This window comes from Elephas maximus, chromosome 11 (assembly GCF_024166365.1).
Source record: "Elephas maximus indicus isolate mEleMax1 chromosome 11, mEleMax1 primary haplotype, whole genome shotgun sequence".
In the NCBI taxonomy this organism is placed as follows: domain Eukaryota; kingdom Metazoa; phylum Chordata; class Mammalia; order Proboscidea; family Elephantidae; genus Elephas; species Elephas maximus.
In genome coordinates this window covers 58579482-58601056 of record NC_064829.1, presented here as the reverse complement: position 1 = coordinate 58601056, position 21575 = coordinate 58579482, and the positions used below count along the sequence as shown (strand labels likewise).

Sequence of the window (21575 nt, the reverse complement as noted above, 5' to 3'; positions counted from 1 at the left end):
AGCTTAGTAATGGAATTCTCAAAACAAGATCCCTCTTCAGGAGAAGAGGAGAGTAGAACTAGAGAAAATGTCTCCCCTTCTCTGCAGATTTTGAGGGAGAACAGCCCTAAGTGGTATGGTAGGTGGTGAGCATTTCTTACCTGAGAAAATGAAGTAATAGATTCCTAGAACCTGCAGCAGAAAAAAGATTTGGGAAGGTAACCTAAAACCCAAGAATTGGCTCAGAAATTAGACCTTTGTGTTTTTCTCAGCCCCTTCCCTGACAGAGACAGACATTTGGCTTCTGGGCCATGTGATTAACCCAGAGCAGCATTTCTTAGCTTCTTTTGCGGCAATCAAGGAAGTTTAATGTCCAAATAAAACATGTCTCTGTGTAGGGATTGGGAGAGCATGGCTTGAAGGCACAGCTGGAGCTTAAGTTTGAGGTTGCTGGGCTCTACAGTGAATAACGATAACTATGGAGGATCAAGGAAACCCTGGTGGTGTAGTGGTTAAGTGCTATGACTGCTAACCAAAGGGTTGGCAGTTCGAATCCGCCAGGCGCTCCTTGGAAACTCTATGGGGCAGTTCTACTCTGTCCTATAGGGTCGCTATGAGTCAGAATCGACTTGACAGCACTGGGTTTGGCTTTGGTTTTTATGGAGGTTCAAACTAGGATGGAAAATGTCTTCCTGCTATTGTCTCCTTGCAAAGTCACTCTAGCGCCCTTGATTGATTGAAGCTTAGCATTCTACCAGCTGGCAAAGGAGAAGTGTTTACATGGTCCAGCTCCACTAAATTGATTTAACTGGCATTCCTTGCATCCCCTGCCCCAGCATTACATACCCGTTTTATTCTCCAGAGTTGGGAAGCAGGTGTGGAGGAGACTTGATGTTGAGCAGAATAGCATTCTGCCCAGTTTGTCAGAGAAAGGAGAAGGCCCCTGTGGCTGCCCCATAGTGCAGGTGTGAGCAGTGCGCATGAGCTAGTATAGGGAGAAGGTGGCTCCCTGCAAGGCTTGAAGGAGACTGGGTACTTTAATTCTCAAAGCAAATGGTATTTGTAAACTAGATTATTAATACTTTTCTTCCCTAAGCTTTAACACACATGTCCATTCTTTTACTCAAGGGGTTGGCAAACTTTTTCTTAAAGGACAAGATAGTAAATGTTTTAGGCTTTGTGGGCCATATGGTTTCTATTGCAACAACTTCTTAACTCTGCCGCTGTAGCACAAAAGTGGCCATAGACCAAATGTAAAGAAATGGGTATGACTTTGTTCTAATAAAATTTAATTACAAAAGCAGCCTGCGGGCCAGGGGCTAGAGGTTGCTGACCCCTGTTTTACTCCTTTGTTTTATTTTGGTTTTTTGCTTCCCATGTGAGGTACTGCGTATTCAGAGAATCCCGTATTAACAAGGACTTTGTCTGGTCAGGGTAGTGCAGGTATCCTTAAGTTGTTAGAACGCAGTATTCATTCAATATCTACTACTAAAATTCCTACCCTGAGGGGGAGGTTAGACCTTTGGAAATTGGCAAAGCATTTGTTCCTAAGAATAAGTGAAGAGGAGAGATAAGTTGCTGCCTAAGTGGTATATGGAGCCCTGGTGGTACAGTGGTTAAAAGCTCTGCTGCTGACCAAAATGTTGGCAGTTCGAATCCACCAGCCGCTCCTTGGAAATGTTGTGGGGCAGTTCTACTCTGTCCTGTAGGGTCTCTGGGAGTTGGAATTGACAGCAATGGGCTTTTTGGTTTAAGTGGTATATCCCTATTGACTTGTTAGCATCCCAGCACCCACTTTTAATGGGTCTCACTTGCGGGTCAGGAAAACTCTAAGATCTGACCAATAGCAAACAAAGCCTAGCATCTTACTCCCTCAGATGGTACACAACTGTCTAACTTTCCGTCTTGTCCTGGGTTCCAGTCTCTGGCTTTAACCTGTCCTCTTTCGCCAGTCATATTGGGTTACATTGAGCAAGAATATACGCCTAAATTCTTTGGCCTTTGGCTGTTTTTTTGATTATTAGAATTCAATAAAAGAATTGAAGAAAAGACTGAAACAAAGCCAGGTATTTGAATGATGCATATATTTACGCAGACGTTTGCAAGGAATTGCAGTCTATGTAACAGCCATTCATTCAGTCATTCCATCAGTCATGTTTTTGAGCACCTACAATGTGCCAGACACTCTTCTAGGCACTGGGGATACAATGATGACACCCAGGTCCCTGCTCAGTGGGTATTCACTATATTGTTTGTTTTGTTTTTTTTACTTTGTGTATTGTGAAATTTTTCATAATAAAAATTTAAAAAGTAAATTTCTGCCCTTGTTGGGCTTATATGGTAGTGGTTATTTAACTTTATTAAAGTCTAGAGTTAATTTTGTGTAGTTTATGATTCGGTTGTCCATTTTGTAGATTACCTGGCTATATTTTTTTTATTCTTGGCATAACATACCTTTGCCACCCATCTAAACAGATGTCACTAACTTATTTTTTGCCTGAATAAAGTATTGCCTTAAAAAGAAGCAACTGCAGCTGGGAAGAAATATGGGGAAACAATTGTGTTATTTCTCAAACTCATTGGAAGACTTACTTGTGTTCATTATTCCATACCTTTTATTAAGTCTGAAATATTTTACAATTTAAAAAGAAATGATAACGCCTTAAAGCTAACTATAAATTTTAAGGGATTATCCATGCCTTTGGTAATCCACGTGAGTAAATAACACATTTAACCCTAGGTGTTTACTGCTACAGTGGTTCCAATGTCTTATAGACATTGTACGTCTGTAGCTGAGAAGGGACATACAGCATGGTGAGCAACAGCCCTATCTGGGACTGGCTGAGAGCCAGCTGGCCGTCTGGACCCTGCAACAGCTCTCCTGAGTCAAGTGTCTCTTCTTCTTCCCCTGTTGGCACTTTGGATGTGTGTCACAGATGTTTGCAGGATATTATGTTGGGAGGAGAACAACTGCAGATAAATGACCATTCTTATTAAACCCATAAAAACATCCATAAAGTGTTTGGTTGAAATGAAGTCCAAAATGAGCCTGCATGATTGCTGCCTCTCCTTTGCTCTTTGAGAAGTTGAAACGGTAGCATGACGCATCTGGTTTGATCGGGGCAATCAGAGTGAGGGTATTTTCTTTTTAGTCCAGGGAGCCCCTTTGCCCTCTGAGCTGTTACTGTGAATGGTAATTACTGGGTGAGAAGGCTGGATCACTTTAGGAATCACTGGCCCAGAAAGGAAAATCAAACCTTATTTTTTAAGAAGTCTTTAAAAAGGGTAAAATGCCCTTTCTTTCCTACCGAGGATATTGAGTGTCATTCATTCTTCTTTTTTCAGGAGTGAGAGAGTCCCATCAGATAAGCATTTTTAAGATAATTGCTTCTATTCTGCACCTTGGAAATGTGGAGATTGAGGCCGAACGTGATGGTGATTCCTGTAGTATATCAGTAAGTTGCACGCCAGCTCCAGAGATAAATTGTACACAATTTACTGTGTTCTTACCATTTTCTACAACTTAAATGTGTCTTTACACTCAGAGGACACTCATAGGTTATTCATTCTTTACAGTAATGGTTTCTGTTCACTTGCTGATAATTTTTGAACAGAACCCATCCTTTGCAAATCAGCTGCCATCAAATTTCTATCACTGAAGGCAGGGAATTTAGTGGCTATTCAATAAATTCTTTCTGATGGGTTGATTTTCCAAGTACCTGGAGGTACACGGAATTCTGCAAAATGTCATCAATCCATTGAATGCTTTCTAAGCTCTGGATGAGGTTCATGCTGCAAGGATATGAAGGAGGATTGGGCACTGTACCTGGTGACTACCTCAAAGGAGCTTACAGCCTAACTGGATAGACAAGATGAATGCCAACCCTTGCCACGATGTTAACAGTACAAGGCAGAGTATTGGTGAGGCATCGATGTGAAAGTACAGCAAACTGTAACCAAAACCAGTGCAGTCGAGTCGATTCTGACTCATAGCGACCCTATAGGACAGAGTAGAACTGCCCCATACAGCTTCCAAGGAGTGCCTGGTGGATTCAAACTGCCGACCCTTTGGTTAGCAGCCGTAGCACTTAACCACTACGCCACCAGGGTTTTCGCGAACCGTAAAGTGCTATATAAATTGCTTGTTTCCGCCACTAAACTCTAGGATCATGCCTGCCGTGCTCACTGTTCTACCCCTGGCCCCCCGTGTGGCACCTGACCCACGTTGGCGCCCACTGGATGTAGGTGGTGGTGAAGGGTGGGTGGATGTCTTCACAGGTAGGGGTTTGGATACCACACAGTGAAGTGTCCCCTTTCTCTTAAAAATAGCAGAAAGCCACAGAAAATTTTGAGCACAAGTATGTGTAGTCTAGGCTAGTCTTACATTGTTCTCCAGTTAGAGGTTGTCTAATTCAAAGTGAGAACTCTGAGTCAGGACTGCCTGGTCCCCAATCCTGGTTCTGCCCCTTACTGAATTTGTGACTTTGGGCAAGTTACTAAACCTTTTTCTCAAAGCCCATTTTCTCACCCGTGGAGTGTAGATGATATTACCTACCTCAGAGTGCTGACATGAAGATTAAACGAAATACAGGTAATCCCCAACTTAGGACATATTTGAGTTACACTGCACCACACTTACGACAGTCCGTTTTTGTTTATTTTGGTACATCGTATCATTAGTAATACATAATACCTGCAGTGTTGCAGTACCTAATTTGCTGATGTTACCATTCTCAAATGTTATTTATAAAGATATAATAAAAGGCAATAATAATGAAAACTAAGAAAAAAAATGAGGTATTCGACTTAACGTCAGAACACATTTATGACGGAGTTGTTGGAATGGAGTCCCGTCATCAGTTGGGGACTACCTGTGTCGCGTGGAACAGCCTTAGCACAGAGCAAATAGAATCGTTGACTATTACCATCGTTGTTGTTAGAGCAGAATGGACCTTAAGCATCTCTTTCAACCCTCGTACTATACGGGGGAGGAAACTCAGGCTCAGAAAGAGAAAATTCTTGTCAAAGCCAAGACAGGACCCAGCTAATGTCCTTTCCCCTATACCACTGCCAGCCTTGCTTTTTCAACTAGACTGTAAGTCCCTTAGGCTGGGACTGTCCCCACATGCCCGATGTCCCCTATCAGTGCCTAGACAGGTGCTGGGCACATAGTATATGCTCGAGAAATGCTTCATTAAATGGTTGCTACTGGGAGCCCCCTTTCGGAAATGAATTCTGGTTTATTCCTTGGGCACATAGGATGGTCCTCCTGCTGGAAAGGCTGTCCATAAGCAGTATGCCTTCTGCTTGGTAGTTTTTATTTTTAATTAAAACACAAAAATGTGTTCCATGACTGCCAGAGTTACCTTGGAGATGCAACTACTTGGACACCAGAGGCAATTTGTTTCTTGGATTTGGCAATATGGGCCTGCAAAACTAATCTGCTACCTATGAAGTTGGCTGTTTTTAATGGATTTAGCATCATTTAATTAAGCTTAAATGTAATTGTATGGTGTTAAATCTGTTTCATTTAGCACCTTTAATCAACAGTTGGAAGGGGGTAATAATAGAGAAGCAAGCCACGCCCCACCACAGTGATGGGAAACTTATCCCTGGGAAGGTTTCCAAACCTCTCCCTGGCTTGGATGCTTGTGGTCCTTTCTCCATTCATTGCACCAGGGAGGGGAGGGAGCACGCAGGCAGGCCTTGGGCTGGCCTGTTTGCCACTAGCAGCCCACTTAAATGTCAGGGAATCCAGCTGCGGCGCTGTGCTTAGCAATTAAGAATTTCTTGGAAATAGGTCAGATAAACAGGTTGGACACTTGCTGCCTCTGAACCTGCTGCCTCTGAGTCCCCAGACAACTTACCTTTACCACAAAGGGTTTTACGTTCGGGGGAGGGGAGGGCCAGCCAAGGTGACTGCACGGAAAAAGGCCAGGAGAGGCAGTGGACCCCTGTCTGCTATGTGAGTGTGAAAGGATGGGGCCTCTGACACACACCCCCCGCCCCAAACGAAGCTGTTTCTCCTCCAGGCTGGGTTGGGGGGCTGGGTCAGAGATTAAGGAGTCTCACTTAACCTCATTTTCCTCATCTGAAAAATAAGGGGGCTTAGATTAGAACAGTTCCCAAAGGTTTTCCCAGGAACCTCAACCCTAGGCAATTTCCTAGGAAAATAAGTGTTCTTTGGTCAAATAAGTTCACTGTGTAAATATCCCTTTCAAGGTACATAAACCAGTTGAGCATTGTTTAACCTGGTACCATCCCCTGCCCCCCTTTATCATGTAAAGCCTTTGTAACTACTGTTGGAGAAACATTGGCTGTGATGATTTCGGAGGTTATTTCCTACTCTGACATTCTGTTATTTATAACTGCATTTGTTTTGGGCAATGGATTTTGAATATCTGTAAGAAAAAAAATGGCCTGGGAATATGTTGTTATGGGGGAAATGGTATTGTTATCTGTGTTAATTTTCATCGCCCAAGCCCTCATTTAAATCCTACGAGACACCCTCATCAGAAAATGAGTTCTACAAGCAATTTAGGGCCATTAGAATGTGGCATGTCACGTTGTGAAGGACTCCCTTTCAGCCTGAGTTAATAAGCTCTCCAGCAGGCTCATGGCTGGATTATCAGCTTTCCCAGGCAGATTCAGACAAGAGGACGAATAAGGGGCAAGAGGGACTTTGGAGGATGAGCAGGTTTTCTGTGGGGTGCTGAATGGGCAGCATGCATTAGCCAAGAGACCTACAGATGTTGGTGAAATGGGACAAGACGCCCTGGGTCATTTGGTGATCCAGTAGTTCAAAGGCCAGGTGATGTGGTTGGTACTTAGAGTAAAACAGGAATAAGACACAGATGTACCTCTGAGAGAGGGGCAGGTGGGTGCCTTGGGTCTGGGTGAATCATTTCACCTCTCTGGGGCTCAGCTTCCTTACCTGTACGGAGAAGGAGCTTACACTGGAGGAATTCCCAGTTCCTTCCCAGCTCTAAACATGTATGATGTTATCAGTTAAGTGTTGACTTTAACTGATAATCTTTTCAGGTCAATATTTGTACCACATTTCTGCCACTTGCCTTAGCTTTCCACATTAACTTTTTCCCCAAGCAGCAAATGCTTTAAAAATATTAATAAATTCAGTGCAATTATGTGTTCTGTAGAATCATTGAGGCTAAGAAGAAAGAAAGCCTGCTTGGAAGCATTGTCAGTTCTGGCCCTCAGCACATAGGAGCACCCCCACTGGGGTCATGTGTCATTTGAAAAACTCCCTTCCTCTCCAGGTGATTCTCATCCAGAAGAGAATCACTGATCTATCCCATCCTATTGCTTTACATAAGGGGAACCCAAAGCTTCAGGGAGGGAAGTGGCCAAATGCCTTCGATGGTCCCTTCTAGCTGTGGGAACTCATGCTTATTTCTGGGCATACAGGATGCTAGTCAGAGATGATGCTTGTAGGTAGAGAACTCTAAGAAGGAGGACTAGAACTGCCTTATGGGTGAGAAGTAAGCACCACATGTGGAACCCTGCAGATGGGGACTGCGTACATTCTGGTCTGCAGCTGCTGCCTTCCGGCTGAAGCTGTCCATTCTCATTCTGCTCCCTTTGTTTGGGGAATACTCTCTAACCAATGACACAGCAGCAGCCTGGTGATGAGGAGGGGACAGATGGGAATGTGGAGATTTTTTTTAAACCCTGATCTTTTGGTCATTAGCAGGTGTAATGATCACTCTGAGCAACAGTTTCTGGGCTGTACTTGTCTCTACTTAGCGGGTGTGAGAGCGTGTGAGGCTGCTGGAGGAGCGGCCAAGGATGGAATGGGGTCCTGGAGTGCTGGGAGGCCTTGGGTTTGGCTTGTTTTCTCTCTGGGCAGGAGTGCGGAAGGGGGTATGATGGTGGGTTTGCCCTCCACACCCCTCCTGAACCCATCTCCCCCATGTCTTCCCCAGCCCCAGGAGGAACACCTAAACAACTTCTGCCAACTGCTAGGGGTGGAGCACGATCAGATGAGGCACTGGCTGTGCCACCGCAAGCTGGTCACCACCTCGGAGACCTACGTCAAGACCATGTCCCTGCAGCAGGTGGTCAATGCACGCAACGCCCTGGCCAAGCACATCTACGCCCAGCTGTTCAGCTGGATCGTGGAGCACATCAACAAGGCCCTGCACACCTCCCTCAAGCAGCACTCCTTCATCGGGGTCCTGGACATCTACGGGTAGGCCTGCCGCTCCATCCTCCCAGTCTTCTAGCTTCCTGTTGATCATTAGTGTCTTCCTGCTGGCATTTTAGAGCCAGCAAGGGCCTTGGCGATGTTCGTGGTGGTTCTCAACCAGGAGTGAAACCACCCCTGTAGGGGAGTTTGAAACGTATGGAGGCATTTTTGGTTGTCACAATGACTGGGGTCACTACTGGCATCCTTGTGACCTGAGGCCATGGGTGGAGGTGTTCTACAATATGCAGGACAGTCCCCGGGAGGAATAACTGGTTGCCGTCAGGTCATCTCTCACTCATGGTAACCGCATGTGTGTTGAATTAGAACTCGGTTCCAAAGGGTTTTCAATCGTGATTTTTCGCAAGTAGATTGCCAGAACTTTCTTCTCAGGCACCTATGGGTGGACTGGAACCTCCAACCTTTTGGGTAGCAGCCGAGCTGTTAACTGGTATTACTACCCAGTCAGAATGCCAGTAGTTCCCGCATTGAAAAACCCTACTGGCATTCATTTTTACAACCGGGAAACTGAGGCTCAGAGAGGGAAATGATTGCCCAACATCATACTGGAAGTTACTGTGAGAAACAGAACTTAAATGCAGGTTTTGTATCTCCCAATTAAGTTTTATTTCAGTCTATCATGAGACTTCACTGACCTATCATCAGTCAGGGTGGTTATTTTAATGCCATGATTTTGCACAGTGCTGTATAGATTTGGGCTGTGTGTGGTCATTCTTCAGGTTTCTTTTCCTTCTAGAATTCCAGCTTAATCAAAAGGATGGTTATTTATAACAGCATACTTTTGCAAGGAGAAGCAACATGGCATGGTAGAAAGTGTACTTGAACCCAGGAAATTGGGTTTTTGTCTCAGTGCTGTCACCAGCTATCTGAATGGCTCTGCAAACCCCAGCCCCTCCCTAGGCTTCGCTTTCTGTAGCTTGAAACGGAAATTTTGAGCCAGAGTCTCTGCGAGGTTCTTTCCAGAACATTCTAGAATTGTGTGAAATTATATGAACTGGGTTGCAACCTCCCTTGCACTTTTTTTTTCTGACCAATGTCTTTTCCCCTTTAAGCTAATAATAGATTAAATCCTCCTGGGTCTTTAAATTATAGAAGTCATGCCTTCTGTCTTAAAATAGAAGTTTGGATCCATGGAAGTGCAGTGTCAAAGGAACGGTGCTGCTCTTAGTGAAAGCACTGCTAAGTGGGCTGAAACTCAGCTGGGACTCGCCTTATGCTGCATCCGTAAAGCCAAATCATACCTGTCACCATCGAGTCGATTCTGACTCATAGCAACCCTACAGGACGGAGTAGAACTGCCCCACAGGGTTTCCAAGGCTGTAATCTTTACGGAAGGAGACTGCCACACTGGTCTCCTGTGGTGCGGCTGGTGGGTTTGAACTGCTATCCTTTCCGTTAGCAGCCGAGCGCTTAACCACCAAGCCACCAGGCTCTAGAAGCAGCCACTTCCACATGGAAAGGTACACTGTCCTAATTACAACTCTGATGCTGCGGCTGGGCATTGGGTTTCAAACCAAACTATGTCCCATGCCATGGAGGCAATAGAAGAAGAATGAAACTTGATTTCCTGCATCAAAAGGGTCTCAGGCACACGCTAAAGAGTTTTCAGTCACAAGGAAGAGTTAAGTAACAGGAGAAAATAGAAATTGTAGAAGGGTCAGTCTGAAGATTCTGACACTTAGCTTTGTAAAAGTTTCAAGGTACAAGAGGGCACACCTCTTTTAAGGAGTGGGCAGAATTTTAAGGAGTCCCTGAGGGGCCAAACAGTTTAGCACTCAGTTACTAACTCGAAGGTTGGTGGTTCGAATCCACCCAGAGGCACCTTGGAAGAAAGGCCTGGCAATCCACTCCTAAAAGAGAACAGCCATTGAGAAAACCCTATGAAGTTCAGTTCTATTCTGAAACACATGGGGTCACCAGGAGTTGGAATCAACTCAACAGCAATTGGTTTGGGTTTTCTTTTCTTTTTGTAGAACATGGAAGGTGGGGGCACCTTTGGGAATAGGAGCACAATCAAGATAGTAGGAAAAAACAAGATGTGAAGAAGAAACCTCGTAGCCGATGAGGAGCAAACAGTGGCGAATCGCCCTAGACTAGGAAGCGGGAGACACGTCTTTTCCAGGGCTCTTCAGCGTTGTGGTGGAGTGACGCTGGGCAGGCCACTTATCCTCCGGCCTGTTGAGGGCCTACTTTGTGCTCAGCCCTTCAAGTTGTTTTGGGAGAGCATAGAACAGTCTGTGCTCCCTGGGAACTTACTGTCTAGTTGTCAGTGATTAATTCTGTGCTTTTCTTACCTCTACCATCAGTATTTTCAGGCAATTGGTTTAGTGCTTCCTTCTGAAGTATGACCCAGAGAAACCTGTGGTGCCTGGCCTGATTCCCTTAATCTACCTGTGCAAGATTCTAAGTTTACTGAGGTTTTGGTTTGAGAAGATGAACGTGCAGTCTCTTGTTAATAATATGTAAAAATATTATGACTTCAATGTTAATGATATGTAAAATACTGTGCCTCCGTTCTAGTCTGTACATATCTTTTCTTAGCAGTGCCTTGCATTTAAACAGACTGGCAACTCCCCTCCCAGGAATCCCCAGGCACAGCCTGTGCATGGATGGGAGGTCTCTGTGAGTTGAGCTCCCAGTGCTGCTGAGTCTGCAGATGGCAGCTGGGCCCGTGGAAACGGGGATTTCGTGCTTGTGTTTGCCATTTAATTTTTGTAATTGAGTTTGTTTTCTCTGAGGCTCTGTAGGTAAGGCGTGTCTGTGGTCTAAAAGGTGTAGTTGTCAGTGGATGGGGCAAGAATACCTACGACTTAGTCTCCTGTTTCTAGAACTCCTAACGTGTGTGTCACCCTCATCTCGGAATGACCTGTGGGTTTCTTAGAGAACATCTGACAGCTTTTCAGTGAGAGCAGGATCCATTTGGATAAAATGCACTCATGGCTCCTCCCTGCAAGGGCCCCACCTCTGGGCTACTTATGCGCACACTGGGGAATTTTCCTATCCTTCATACTTCCTGCAGGGCATGCTATGCTCTGTTTTCCCCCCTCTCTCTTTTTAATTCCTTGTTTTTTCTCAGGAGCTAATTTACTTTTTAAAACCCTGGCATAAAGCAGTCATATGTAAAAAGTGAGCCACCGTCCGCCTGGAAGGGAATAATGCCTAATGCACAATTATTGTTCTATATACCCAATGCAGTGCTGAGTTCCCCCCTACGGGCAGAGGTAGAGATAGCAAGTTAGGTACAAGGTAGGTGTAGAGTTACCTGGCTAGCTAGCAATCTACCTGATAAAGAAACTCTGGCGAAGCCAACCTGGGCCCCTGGCTGCCAAGAAAACTCTTTCAAACGTTCCCTAAGTGTGTATATGCACGCTCCTCAGTGGTTCTGGTTTGCCCAGAACTTATTGTTTGAATTTTCACTGACCCAGGTTCTCTTTCTGGTCAGGGCTATGTAATGAACTCTTAGGAGATTAAAAGCAAAAATTGGATCATAGGAGAGCAGGTGGCTTGAGCCTGGACGTGTTATTTCTGATCCATCAGGTCAGTGACATTTCTTAACTTGGGAGAAAATGACAAAGAACATTTAGTGGGATCTGGAATAACCTGGGTGAACTATTTACTCTCGTCTTCCTTTCTCCCCTCGCGGTATTTTATCCACCTTGGTCTCCTTTGGACTTCAGATACCTTCCAGAAACCCACTGAATCTGTCTCGGTTGTTTTGTTTTTTAACATGGCCATCCCTTAAATAATCTGGAAGTGCACATCACACTTGGGACCCCACCTCTCTTAGTCTCTAGCCACCTTCTTCCCATTTCTAACTCATTGCAGTCTCTCGGCTTTATTCATCACTATAAGAAGTGAGTCTATAGAGAGCATTTCACCCTCTATGACATCACAGCACCTAAGCTTTTTTTTTTTGTGTGAGTTTTCTGTCCATATCCCTGACCACGAAACACTGTAGAGGGGAGAAGACCATCTAGCCACAGTCTCAGTCATTGTTTCTCACCTGAGAGTGTGGGGTGCCTGGATGCACATAGAGGATGCCTTTGGGGCAACATTATGTCTTTGATATCCTTATTGCTCCTCAATTTTGGGGACCAGAAGAGTGGTGTATAGAAGGTAGAGAGAATAAAAAGGACTGGTAGGGATGTGTTTTGAATACAGTGAACCCTTATTCATTAAAAGAAAGAATAAGGAGATTTATTCCACTATGAATTAGGTTAGAAATGTGCAAAGCTAGAAAATAAGGGTTACTCTTCCCCCTTCACCCCCTTCACTCCCGACAAGGTGGCACTAATTTCTTCGACTGGAGTGACTGTCCCTAGATGAACTGCAGTGCCTGTCTAGGACATTATTGGCCCACCAGTCAAGCTCATTGTAGAGACTGAACTGGGAAGAGTTCCATGGTGTAGATGAACCACTTCAGCTTTTTCTATAAATGTTTAAAATGCTACTACAGAGTGAATAAACACTTCTATATATAAGCAAGCACCGTACACACATGGCTCACCTTGTCATAGTGTCCCAACTGGTAGGTAGTTCATTGAATAGAAAAGGCTGTGATATCCTAAGTAAATTAGCATGGGCAACGCTGCCTCCACCAAACTTCAGTGAGTCTGCAGCTCAGAGGCCTTTCCCCCAGGCTCTCCTACTCCCCATCCCTGGCAGTTTTCCAGATTCCCCAGTGCCTGGTGTAAGGATGGCTTCCCTGTACCCTGCTCCCCTGCCCCATTCCAAGAAAAAAAATTGCAAAAGCAAGCAACACCCAGAGCACTTTCGCCAACCCAAGCCAAATGCTTCTCCTTAACTAAGGATCTGCAAAGCTGCCTGCGGGGTGTTTCTTACCAGGCAGGGGATGGAAATTAATAGGTGAGAGCCAGGCGACTTTTGGCTGGGGTTTCCTTTTCATGTTGCATTAACCAGCAGCTGCCTCTGCAGGCTTGATTAATTGCAGTCCTCTCCTCAAGGCAGCAAGAAATAAATGGCTTCCGTTTGGGGAAAAATACACATTTATTTGTCTTTGACTTTGGCCTTCAAAATGCCGAGGTAGCAGGGGACTTTGGCTATGACTAGTCCATCTTGCTGAGAAGAGTTGGCCTGGGATGTTTATGGAGCAAGGCAGGGTATAATCCATGCCCAATGCCCAGGTAGGAAATTTTGCTTTTTGTGTCTTTTATGGTATTTCCTATCTTTAAATTAGCTTCCCACTCTATTCATCGCTCTTTAATGATGTATTGTAAGTAAGCTTCTTAGGCCATCGTTCACCTTTATCATTTTGATGGAAATTGTTCTCTTTTTCTTTGGTTGGTTTTGTTTCCTTGATCTCACTCTCCAAAATAGACCTACAGCTGCAATTTCATTACTCAAGGAGGACTGCCCAGCTTTTCTCTGACTAGTATGAAAAGGTTTCATGGAAAAGGGAGAAGGAAAATTCAGGATTGCGTTTACCCCCCCAGCCTGTGGATGGCGGCTCAGTCCTGGGAAGCCCAGAAGATGCCTGGATATGTCTTCTTCAGGGTGTGCACGCATGGCTGGTCCCAAGGATCTCAGACTTAGCAGATCACCGGAAGTCAATGGGTTCTCCCTGGAGTCTCCCAGCCTCCCAGGGAGCCTTGTAACTCAGAGTGCTCTAAAGCAAAGCTCAACCTTCCACAATTGCTCGGAAGCAGACCTTTTGGAGTCTGCTTGGAGCCAGACATCCCTGCCTACTTTTATGATGAAATTCTGTATTCTTTCTGTCCAGGCCAGCATTCCCATGACTTCACCCTCTTTTAAGAGCCTATAGCACATAAAATCTGTACTTCTTGGGGAGGATCTCACATACCAATTTCTTGTCATCTTCCCATCTTCTTTTGGGTGGGGACCATGGGCTACTCTTTGCAGCCGTCACAGTTTTTGGGGCTTTCAACCAATGGGTTGGGAGAGGATTACCATATAGTAGGCCTTTTCCTGTCCCACATGGAGTTGCAGGCATGAAGAGGAGCCAGGGACTGGACACACTACAAACTGAAGGACTTAGGTCCTCCAAAGGAATTACTGTTCTTGACCTGAGAGTGTGAGAAGTGCCTAGGACTGTGCTTGCCTTGGAGGACAAGTCTTGGTGGGGACGTATCAGCACAGAGAGGAGCATGTGTGCAGAATTAAAGTCTTGTCATTCTAAGATGTGGCAACATCCTAAGGTTGTTTAGTAAAGAGTCAGGAGAATTGGCCTGTCTAACAGACCCCAAGGTGCTCTTGTGAGATTCCATGGGCTTCAGGATGGAAAGGGACTTTGAGAGGAAGTTTGACCCATCTCTCTGACCCCACTGCATGGTGACCCTGTTTAAAGGCTTGTCTAGAGAAAATTTCTCCAAGTTATGTTTTATATATGACTTTTAGTAATCAACATTCCCTGGAAGTCCTCTTCTGTATCTAACCTAAATTCCATATCTTTTTATTTTGCATTTGGTAGAATGATGGTGATATCCTCTAAAATAGAGAGATGAGGCTGGGCTGAGAGATTCCAGTTCCTTTGACTTATACTCAGGAGGAAGTACTTCAAAGCATTTCATTTTCTCTCTCCTATCTCCAGGTCATGAAACGAGAGGTCCATGGTGGTTAATAATTAACTCAAAGTGACTGGCTGACTTTTTACTGCCATTTCATTTGCCGACAGACACTACCTTTTCTTTAGCAGCATTTCTAGCCCATACTACCTCTTTAAATTGAGGTGGCAGGAAAAGAAAATTGTGTACTTTCGCACTACATTTCTAAGATAGGAGGAGCTGGAAGTAGAGGTAATAATTGTACCACCATGAGTACACACCAGGGCTTCACAGGCTCTTTCAGGGTGAACCCCTGCTGAGAATTTGCATTTCTAACAAGTTCCCAGGTGATGCTAACGCTACTAGTTAGGGACTGTCATGGATTAAATTGTGTCCACCAGAAATATCTGCCAACTTGGCTAGGTCATGATTCCCAGTATTGTATGATTGTCTACCATTTTGTCAGCTGATGTGATTTCCCTGTGTGTTGTAAATCCTACCACTATGATGTTAATTAAATGGATTAGCAGCAGTTTTTTTTTTATATATAGATGAGATCTACAAGATTAGATACTGTCTTAAGCCAATCTCTTTTGAGATATAAAAGAGAGAAGCAAGCAGAGAGACAGGGGGACCTCATACCACCAAGAAAGCAGCATCTGGAGCAGGGTGCGTCCTTTGGACCCAAGGTCCCTGTGCCTGAAAAGCTCTTCCGCAAGGAGAAGATTGATGACAAAGACCTTCCTCCAGAGCCGAAAGAGAGAGAAAGCCTTCCTCTGAAGCTGATGCCCTGAATTTGGACTTCCAGCCTGCTAGACTGTGAGAGCGTAAATTTCCCTTCCTTAAAGCCACCCACTTGTGGTATTTCTGTTACAGCAACACTAGATGACCAGGACAGGGACCAATTCTGAGAACCACTAGCAGAGCAGTGGTTCTCAAAATTTATTATATATAAGAATCACCTGGGGATCTTGTTAAAAGGTTAGATTCTGATTCAGTGTATCTCAGGTGGCAATGCAAATCCTCAGCAGGGGTTCAAACCAGAACAAACCATTTGAAGTCCTGGTACAGACCCCAAGTCTTAGCATCCAGTCTTATTCTTCTGTTTTGACCTTCCTCCCACACAAGGATTCTGGCCTAAGTATTCCCCACATTGATTTTACAGGAGAAAGCCAATCCCCTTTGTATATAAATTTCTTGGTGACATTTTAATGTTGTGAACTATAAATTGATCTGCTGTGTTTATTTTAAAAAGGCATCTCTGTTGATGGAATGAATTAGTACAAATATAACTTCACTGTAAAGGAGAAGTTAGCCTATCTCTCCTTGAGTGTCGCTTTCTGAGGTCAGTCATCTTAGATATTTTCCAAGCTCCCCAAGCCCCTCATTCCTCTCTGGGCCTCTGGCATTACAGTAATTACACTAGATGGCTGAGGAATTGTTACCAGATAATATCTTAGAAATAGGGAAATTATGAGCTAATTTGAGGCCATCTCAAATTAATGAAAATGTTCTTTGTGGAGTGCTACCAATATAAAGCTTTAAAAAATGACAAGTGGGAGCTATTTAAATCTTTTATCTGTGGAGCTTGGTACAGGCTCTGCCAGCATACCCAATTGCTATTATCTGGCCAACTGCTAGGGTGGACCTTTTATCTTCCTTGTAGGTTTGATTAATTAAATTTCACCTGGGGCTTGGTTGTCATCAGCAACCTCTCTTGGGGGGAGGGGAGGGGAAGAGAATGAGGTTCTAGGTGACTGGACCGAGTCTATAGGACCAACATCTTGGCTGGGAGGGTCCCAGGCCAACATAATGACCGGCAGACACAGTGCCTCCCTATACCCGGTCTGCAGTGCACAGGGCTGGCCTCCTTTATCTCAGCTTGGGCTTTATGCCTCTTTGATCTTATTTTATTAACCCAGAATTATTTCTCCCACATGGGCATGACCAAAAGTTGTGCTTTAATCTGGTTGTCTCTAAGCAGTTGACTCCTTTGATCTCAAAATGATTTCCCACTTTTCCATGTTTTACACAGGGGAGAGCAGGGGAGGAGGAGAAATCTGATGTTGTCTGGACACTGCCTTGGCCCCATTGCTGGTCCTGCTCTCCACCACCACGACTCCCAACCCCCACCAGGGGCAGCTCCAATGTTTCTATTGGAGGGTGGTTATAAGGGAAAACAATCTATTTAGACATTATGTTTAATAAAGTAGAGGGTCAGCTAAAACGAAGGTACCCTCAATAAAGTGGATTTATACAATAGCTGCAACAGTGGACTCAAGCATACCAGTGATCATGAAGATGGCACAGGACTGACATTTCATTCTGTTATACAAAGGTTCCCGCAAGTTGGAGCCAATTTGACAGCAACTAACAACAATCTATTTGGAAGGGCTTGCGTGGCACTTTTTAAGACTTGAGAAAATTCCGTCGTCCACATTGAAGAATGATGGGTGGAGATGTGGAGGTTGTAGAGAAGGCAGCTTCTCTCCCACTCCCCGTGTGCTGACCTCTTCTGGAAAGTTACCTCTCTTGTCCACAGCTCTTCCATTAGTTATCTCTTCCTCATTTTTAATAAAAGTTTTACTCCTGAATTAAGACTGTGGGTTCAGGAAACAGGATCCTTGTGTTCTAATCCTGGCTCCTCTACTTATTTGTTCTCTGACTTTGGGCAGGTTATTTAAGCTCAGTTTTTTCTACTGTAAGATGGGATTAATGGTAGACCCCAGCTCTTGGGATTGTGGTGCCATTAAATGAGTGAAAGCTCATGAAGCATTTGGGGCTGAACACTGAAGCACTCATTAACAGGGTCACTGCTTCCTCTCTAGCCATTGTGTGAGTGAGAAGAAGGCACTTGCTCCTAGATTTCTACTCCTTACCCCCTCAGCCTGATGCCATTGCCCCACATACAAGGTGGCCCCGCTTGCTGTGGCTGAAGCTGTTGGTGCTGTTGTAATGTTCCCAGGTTGGTGAGCAATACCATATCCATCCAGCTACCCAAATGAATCTTCTCTGCACACCGCTGGTTGTTGGAAGCCCTCTCACTTCCACCTTCCTTAATGTCTTTAGAATCTTCCATTCCTTGTCCCTTATGAGCTCAAGTCAGGCCCTGACTAGCTCTTGCCTGGGTTACCAGTACCAGTTGCTGTCTAGCCAGTTCTGCCTGGTAAATGCCCAACTCAACTGCCTGCCTTCAGTCTTACATACCTTCCTCTTCATCACAGTTTTTCTCTACCCTCTTGCCAGTTTCTGAGATGCAAATCTGATTATGCTATTTTGTAATTTAAATCCTTCAAAAGCTCCGTGTTCCCCCTGGTAAAACCCACAGCCCTTAGCATAGCTTCAAGGCCTGCAGGGCAGGGTCCCTGCCTCCTCGTGCTGTGCCATGTCTCATGAGAGACCCTGCTCCCACCTGCTCCCCTCCCATAGTGCTCCAGCTGTAACCCAGAAATTTTGAGTTCAACAGTGAATGGCAGTGTTGATATTCTAAAGTATAAAGAGCACAAGTCAATTTTTAAAGTTAAAACTCAACAAATAATTTACCAAAGATTATAGACGATTCACAAAGTAAAGGTATAATACACACATGCAGAAAAATGCGGAACTCTGTTAATGATCAAAGAAGTTAAAATGAAAACAAAAACATTTATATGTGGTCGTGAATCAAAGATTTTTTAAAGTTAATACACAGTGTTGACCAAAGAGCTGTGATACATCAGTACACTCAGTGAAGGGTGAGGGGGATTGACTTGAATGGAGTGCAGGGGAACTTTATGGGGTGATGGAAATGTTCTGTATGTGGATTGTGGTGGTAGTCACATGCTGTATAAAATTTGGCCAAAACTCAGTGAAGTTTACACTTAAAATTGGTGCATTGATTATATGTAAGTTCTAACTCAGTAAAGATGATTAAAAAAAAAAAAAAAAAAACACCATATTGACCAGTATTAGGAGAACAAGACATATTCTTACATTTGAGAGGCAGGGATGGGGGTGGAGGTGGGGGTGATAACATACATTGGTTCTACCTTTCTGGAGGTTAATTTGCTTCTGTATTTTAAGAAACCATACTCTTCAACGTGGTAATTCTCCTTCAAGGGCAGCATCCTAAGGAAAGAATCGTAAATTCAAAGATTTACATACAAAAGTATTTATCACGACATTGTTAACAGCAGCTAAAAACTGGACAAAGAACCAAAATGTCTCCCAATAGGGGTTGGTTAGGTTGTGATACATCTGCATGGGAGCCACTGCCAGCCCAAGCGGAAACCTTCATGTGACTTGGAAAAGGTGTCCCCTCTGAGTGGAACGGCCCCCTCAAGGCTTGCCAGCGGAGCACCAGCTGCTTTTCAGCCCCCGCTTGTCCCCTCACCTGGGCCCCTTGTACGATACCCACTTGTATAAGCAGCAGCCCTGTTCCATGCTATGGTTGGCGAGGCAGACATTAAAACTGATGCCTTTGAAAAACTGTAACACCGGGGAAATGTTTGCAGAATAGAAGGTAGAATTTTACGTATAAATCTAATTTTGTTCAAAAGTGTAAAACCACTGATAGGAAGTCTACCAAAATATAAATGGTGGTCAATATCAATGATAGAATTATTGGTGACTTTCTTTTTTCTAAACTTTTTTATTGCCAGTAGTTTTTGCTAATTATGAAACTAGATATAGATCTTACTTTTCTAATGGACTAGGGCTTTCCCTAGTGCTGATACTGGCAGTGGTGGTCTCTTTGAGCACAAGAACAGAAAATGGGAATTCTGTGCCGGAGTTAAAGGTGGAGCTGGCTGGAAGTGGAGGGTAAGGGCTGTTTTCTTGAAGTCCCATTGATTCCCACGTAAAAGAAGATGCCTTTCTTATCTTTGTCCTCTCCTCTTTGCATTCTGCAGGTTTGAGACGTTTGAGGTAAACAGCTTTGAGCAGTTTTGTATCAACTATGCTAATGAAAAGCTCCAGCAGCAATTCAACTCGGTAGGCTGGCGTTCCAGATCTGGGGGTGTTGGAGTGGGAGAGCCCCTCTCTCTTCCTGGGAGCAACTGCTCAGGCTACTTCTCTCTCATCTGGGGTCAGTGGGCTCTAGCTCTGCCCTAACCTTCCCTTGGTATCCCCCAGCTTGAAGAGGCAATTCCCCGTGCCTCAAGAGTAGGTTTGAATTGGGCTATGATGAGGGGACACAGTGCCCTAACCTTGGCTTTGACCCCTAGTCCTCATGAGCCTGGTCTTTTGGGGTACTTAAGCAACCTGCAAGCCAGATATAGGAATTCTTATGATTGGTTGGGGTATGCCAATGCAGATGATTATTAGAATGTCCTGGGGAAGGGTTCACGTAGGGAATGAGAATCACCTAAGTTTTTCTTTTCTACATGATAACCATGTCTTAGTGCTCAGACCTTTTCTGATTGATATCCATCTTCCTCTAGGATACATGTGGTTGAAGGCTCAGCAAAGATTAATATTAAGGTGTGCATGTAGTTCACTAATATCTTTAACTTTTTATCGTAGCATGTATTCAAACTGGAGCAAGAAGAATACATGAAGGAGCAGATTCCTTGGACCTTGATTGACTTTTATGATAACCAACCTTGTATTGACCTCATAGAAGCTAAGCTGGGTATCTTGGACCTGTTGGATGAAGAATGTAAGGTAAAACCGATGATGCTGTGATTGAATTGGTTCAATCCTAGGCTTGGGACATGGGGCAGAGGGTAGCTGTGCAGTGCCAGGGAACATGTGAGATCTCAAAGCTAGAATTTCGGAATTTCATCTGCATACTAGAAGGTAACACATTGAGCATGAGTGGAAGATGTTGCTATGTTAGTAAGCATGCACCTCTTTTGGCAGAGACCGGGTGGTATGAATTGACATGAAGTTCTCCCCAAGTATCCTAGGTGGCAAGATAAGGACCCTAACATCTAGACAGGTACCCTCAGAGAGTGAGGGCTGGAGAGCTCAGAATAGTCATTGCTGTATAGGATGGCTTACGAGTGATTGACTCAGTGGCATATGAGATCCATAGATTTCCTCCATCTGGCTTTTCATGGACTCCTCCACCTGGTAAGACAGAAAGAATGCTGAATTGCCAACACGGGGAGGAGAACCAGGCAGCCTTGGGTCAGTGGGGGTGAGGAGATCTGGGCTTTATCTCAATAATATAGCCTCTTTGGCCTTTGATTTCCTGTTCTATCAGTTAATGAAGATTGGGTCTGATCACTAAAGAAGACCTTCAGGTAGCTAACATACATGAGGAAATGCTCATGATCATTAGCCACTAGAGAAATGCAAATAAAAACTACAATAAGATTCCATCTCACTCCAGCAAGGCTGGCATTAATCCAAAAAACACAAAATAATAAATGTTGGAGAGGTTGTGGAGAGACTGGAACACTTATACACTTATAAATGATACAACCACTTTGGAAATCGATTTGGCGCTTCCTTAAAAAGCTAGAAATAGAACTACCATAAGACCCTGCAATCCCACTCCTTTGAATATATCCTAGAGAAATTAGAGCCTTTACATTAACAGATATATGCACACCCATGTTCATTGCAGCACTGTTTACAGTAGCAAAAAGATGGAAGCAACGAAGGCACCCATCAATGGATGAATGGATAAATAAATTATGGTATATTCACACATTGGAATATTACACATTGATAAAGAACAATGATGAATCCATGAAACACTTCATAACATGGAGGAATCTAGAAGACATTATGCTGAGTGAAATTAGTTACAAAAGGACAAATATTGTATGAGACCACCATTATAAGAACTCAAGAAATAGTTTAAATAGAGAAGAGAATATTCTTTGATGGTTATGAGAGGGGGGTGAGGGGGGAGAGGGAGG

The 21575-nt window shown here is 44.2% G+C and overlaps 1 protein-coding gene across 3 annotated transcripts in view; it reads left to right on the top strand.

Annotated features, from left to right (window-relative positions):
* The window catches only part of MYO5B (myosin VB), a 535083-nt gene that overhangs the window by 240816 nt on the left and 272692 nt on the right, over positions 1-21575 (top strand). For all 3 annotated transcript variants that reach the window (XR_007519178.1, XM_049900180.1, XM_049900178.1), the window contains exons 9-12: positions 3325-3434; positions 7923-8188; positions 19614-19695; positions 20227-20367. Coding sequence is in view for 2 of the 3 variants with exons in the window: in XM_049900180.1 (XP_049756137.1) it covers positions 3325-3434; positions 7923-8188; positions 19614-19695; positions 20227-20367 (599 nt within the window). In the remaining variant the exon portion in view is untranslated. The remainder of the gene's footprint in view (positions 1-3324; positions 3435-7922; positions 8189-19613; positions 19696-20226; positions 20368-21575) is intronic.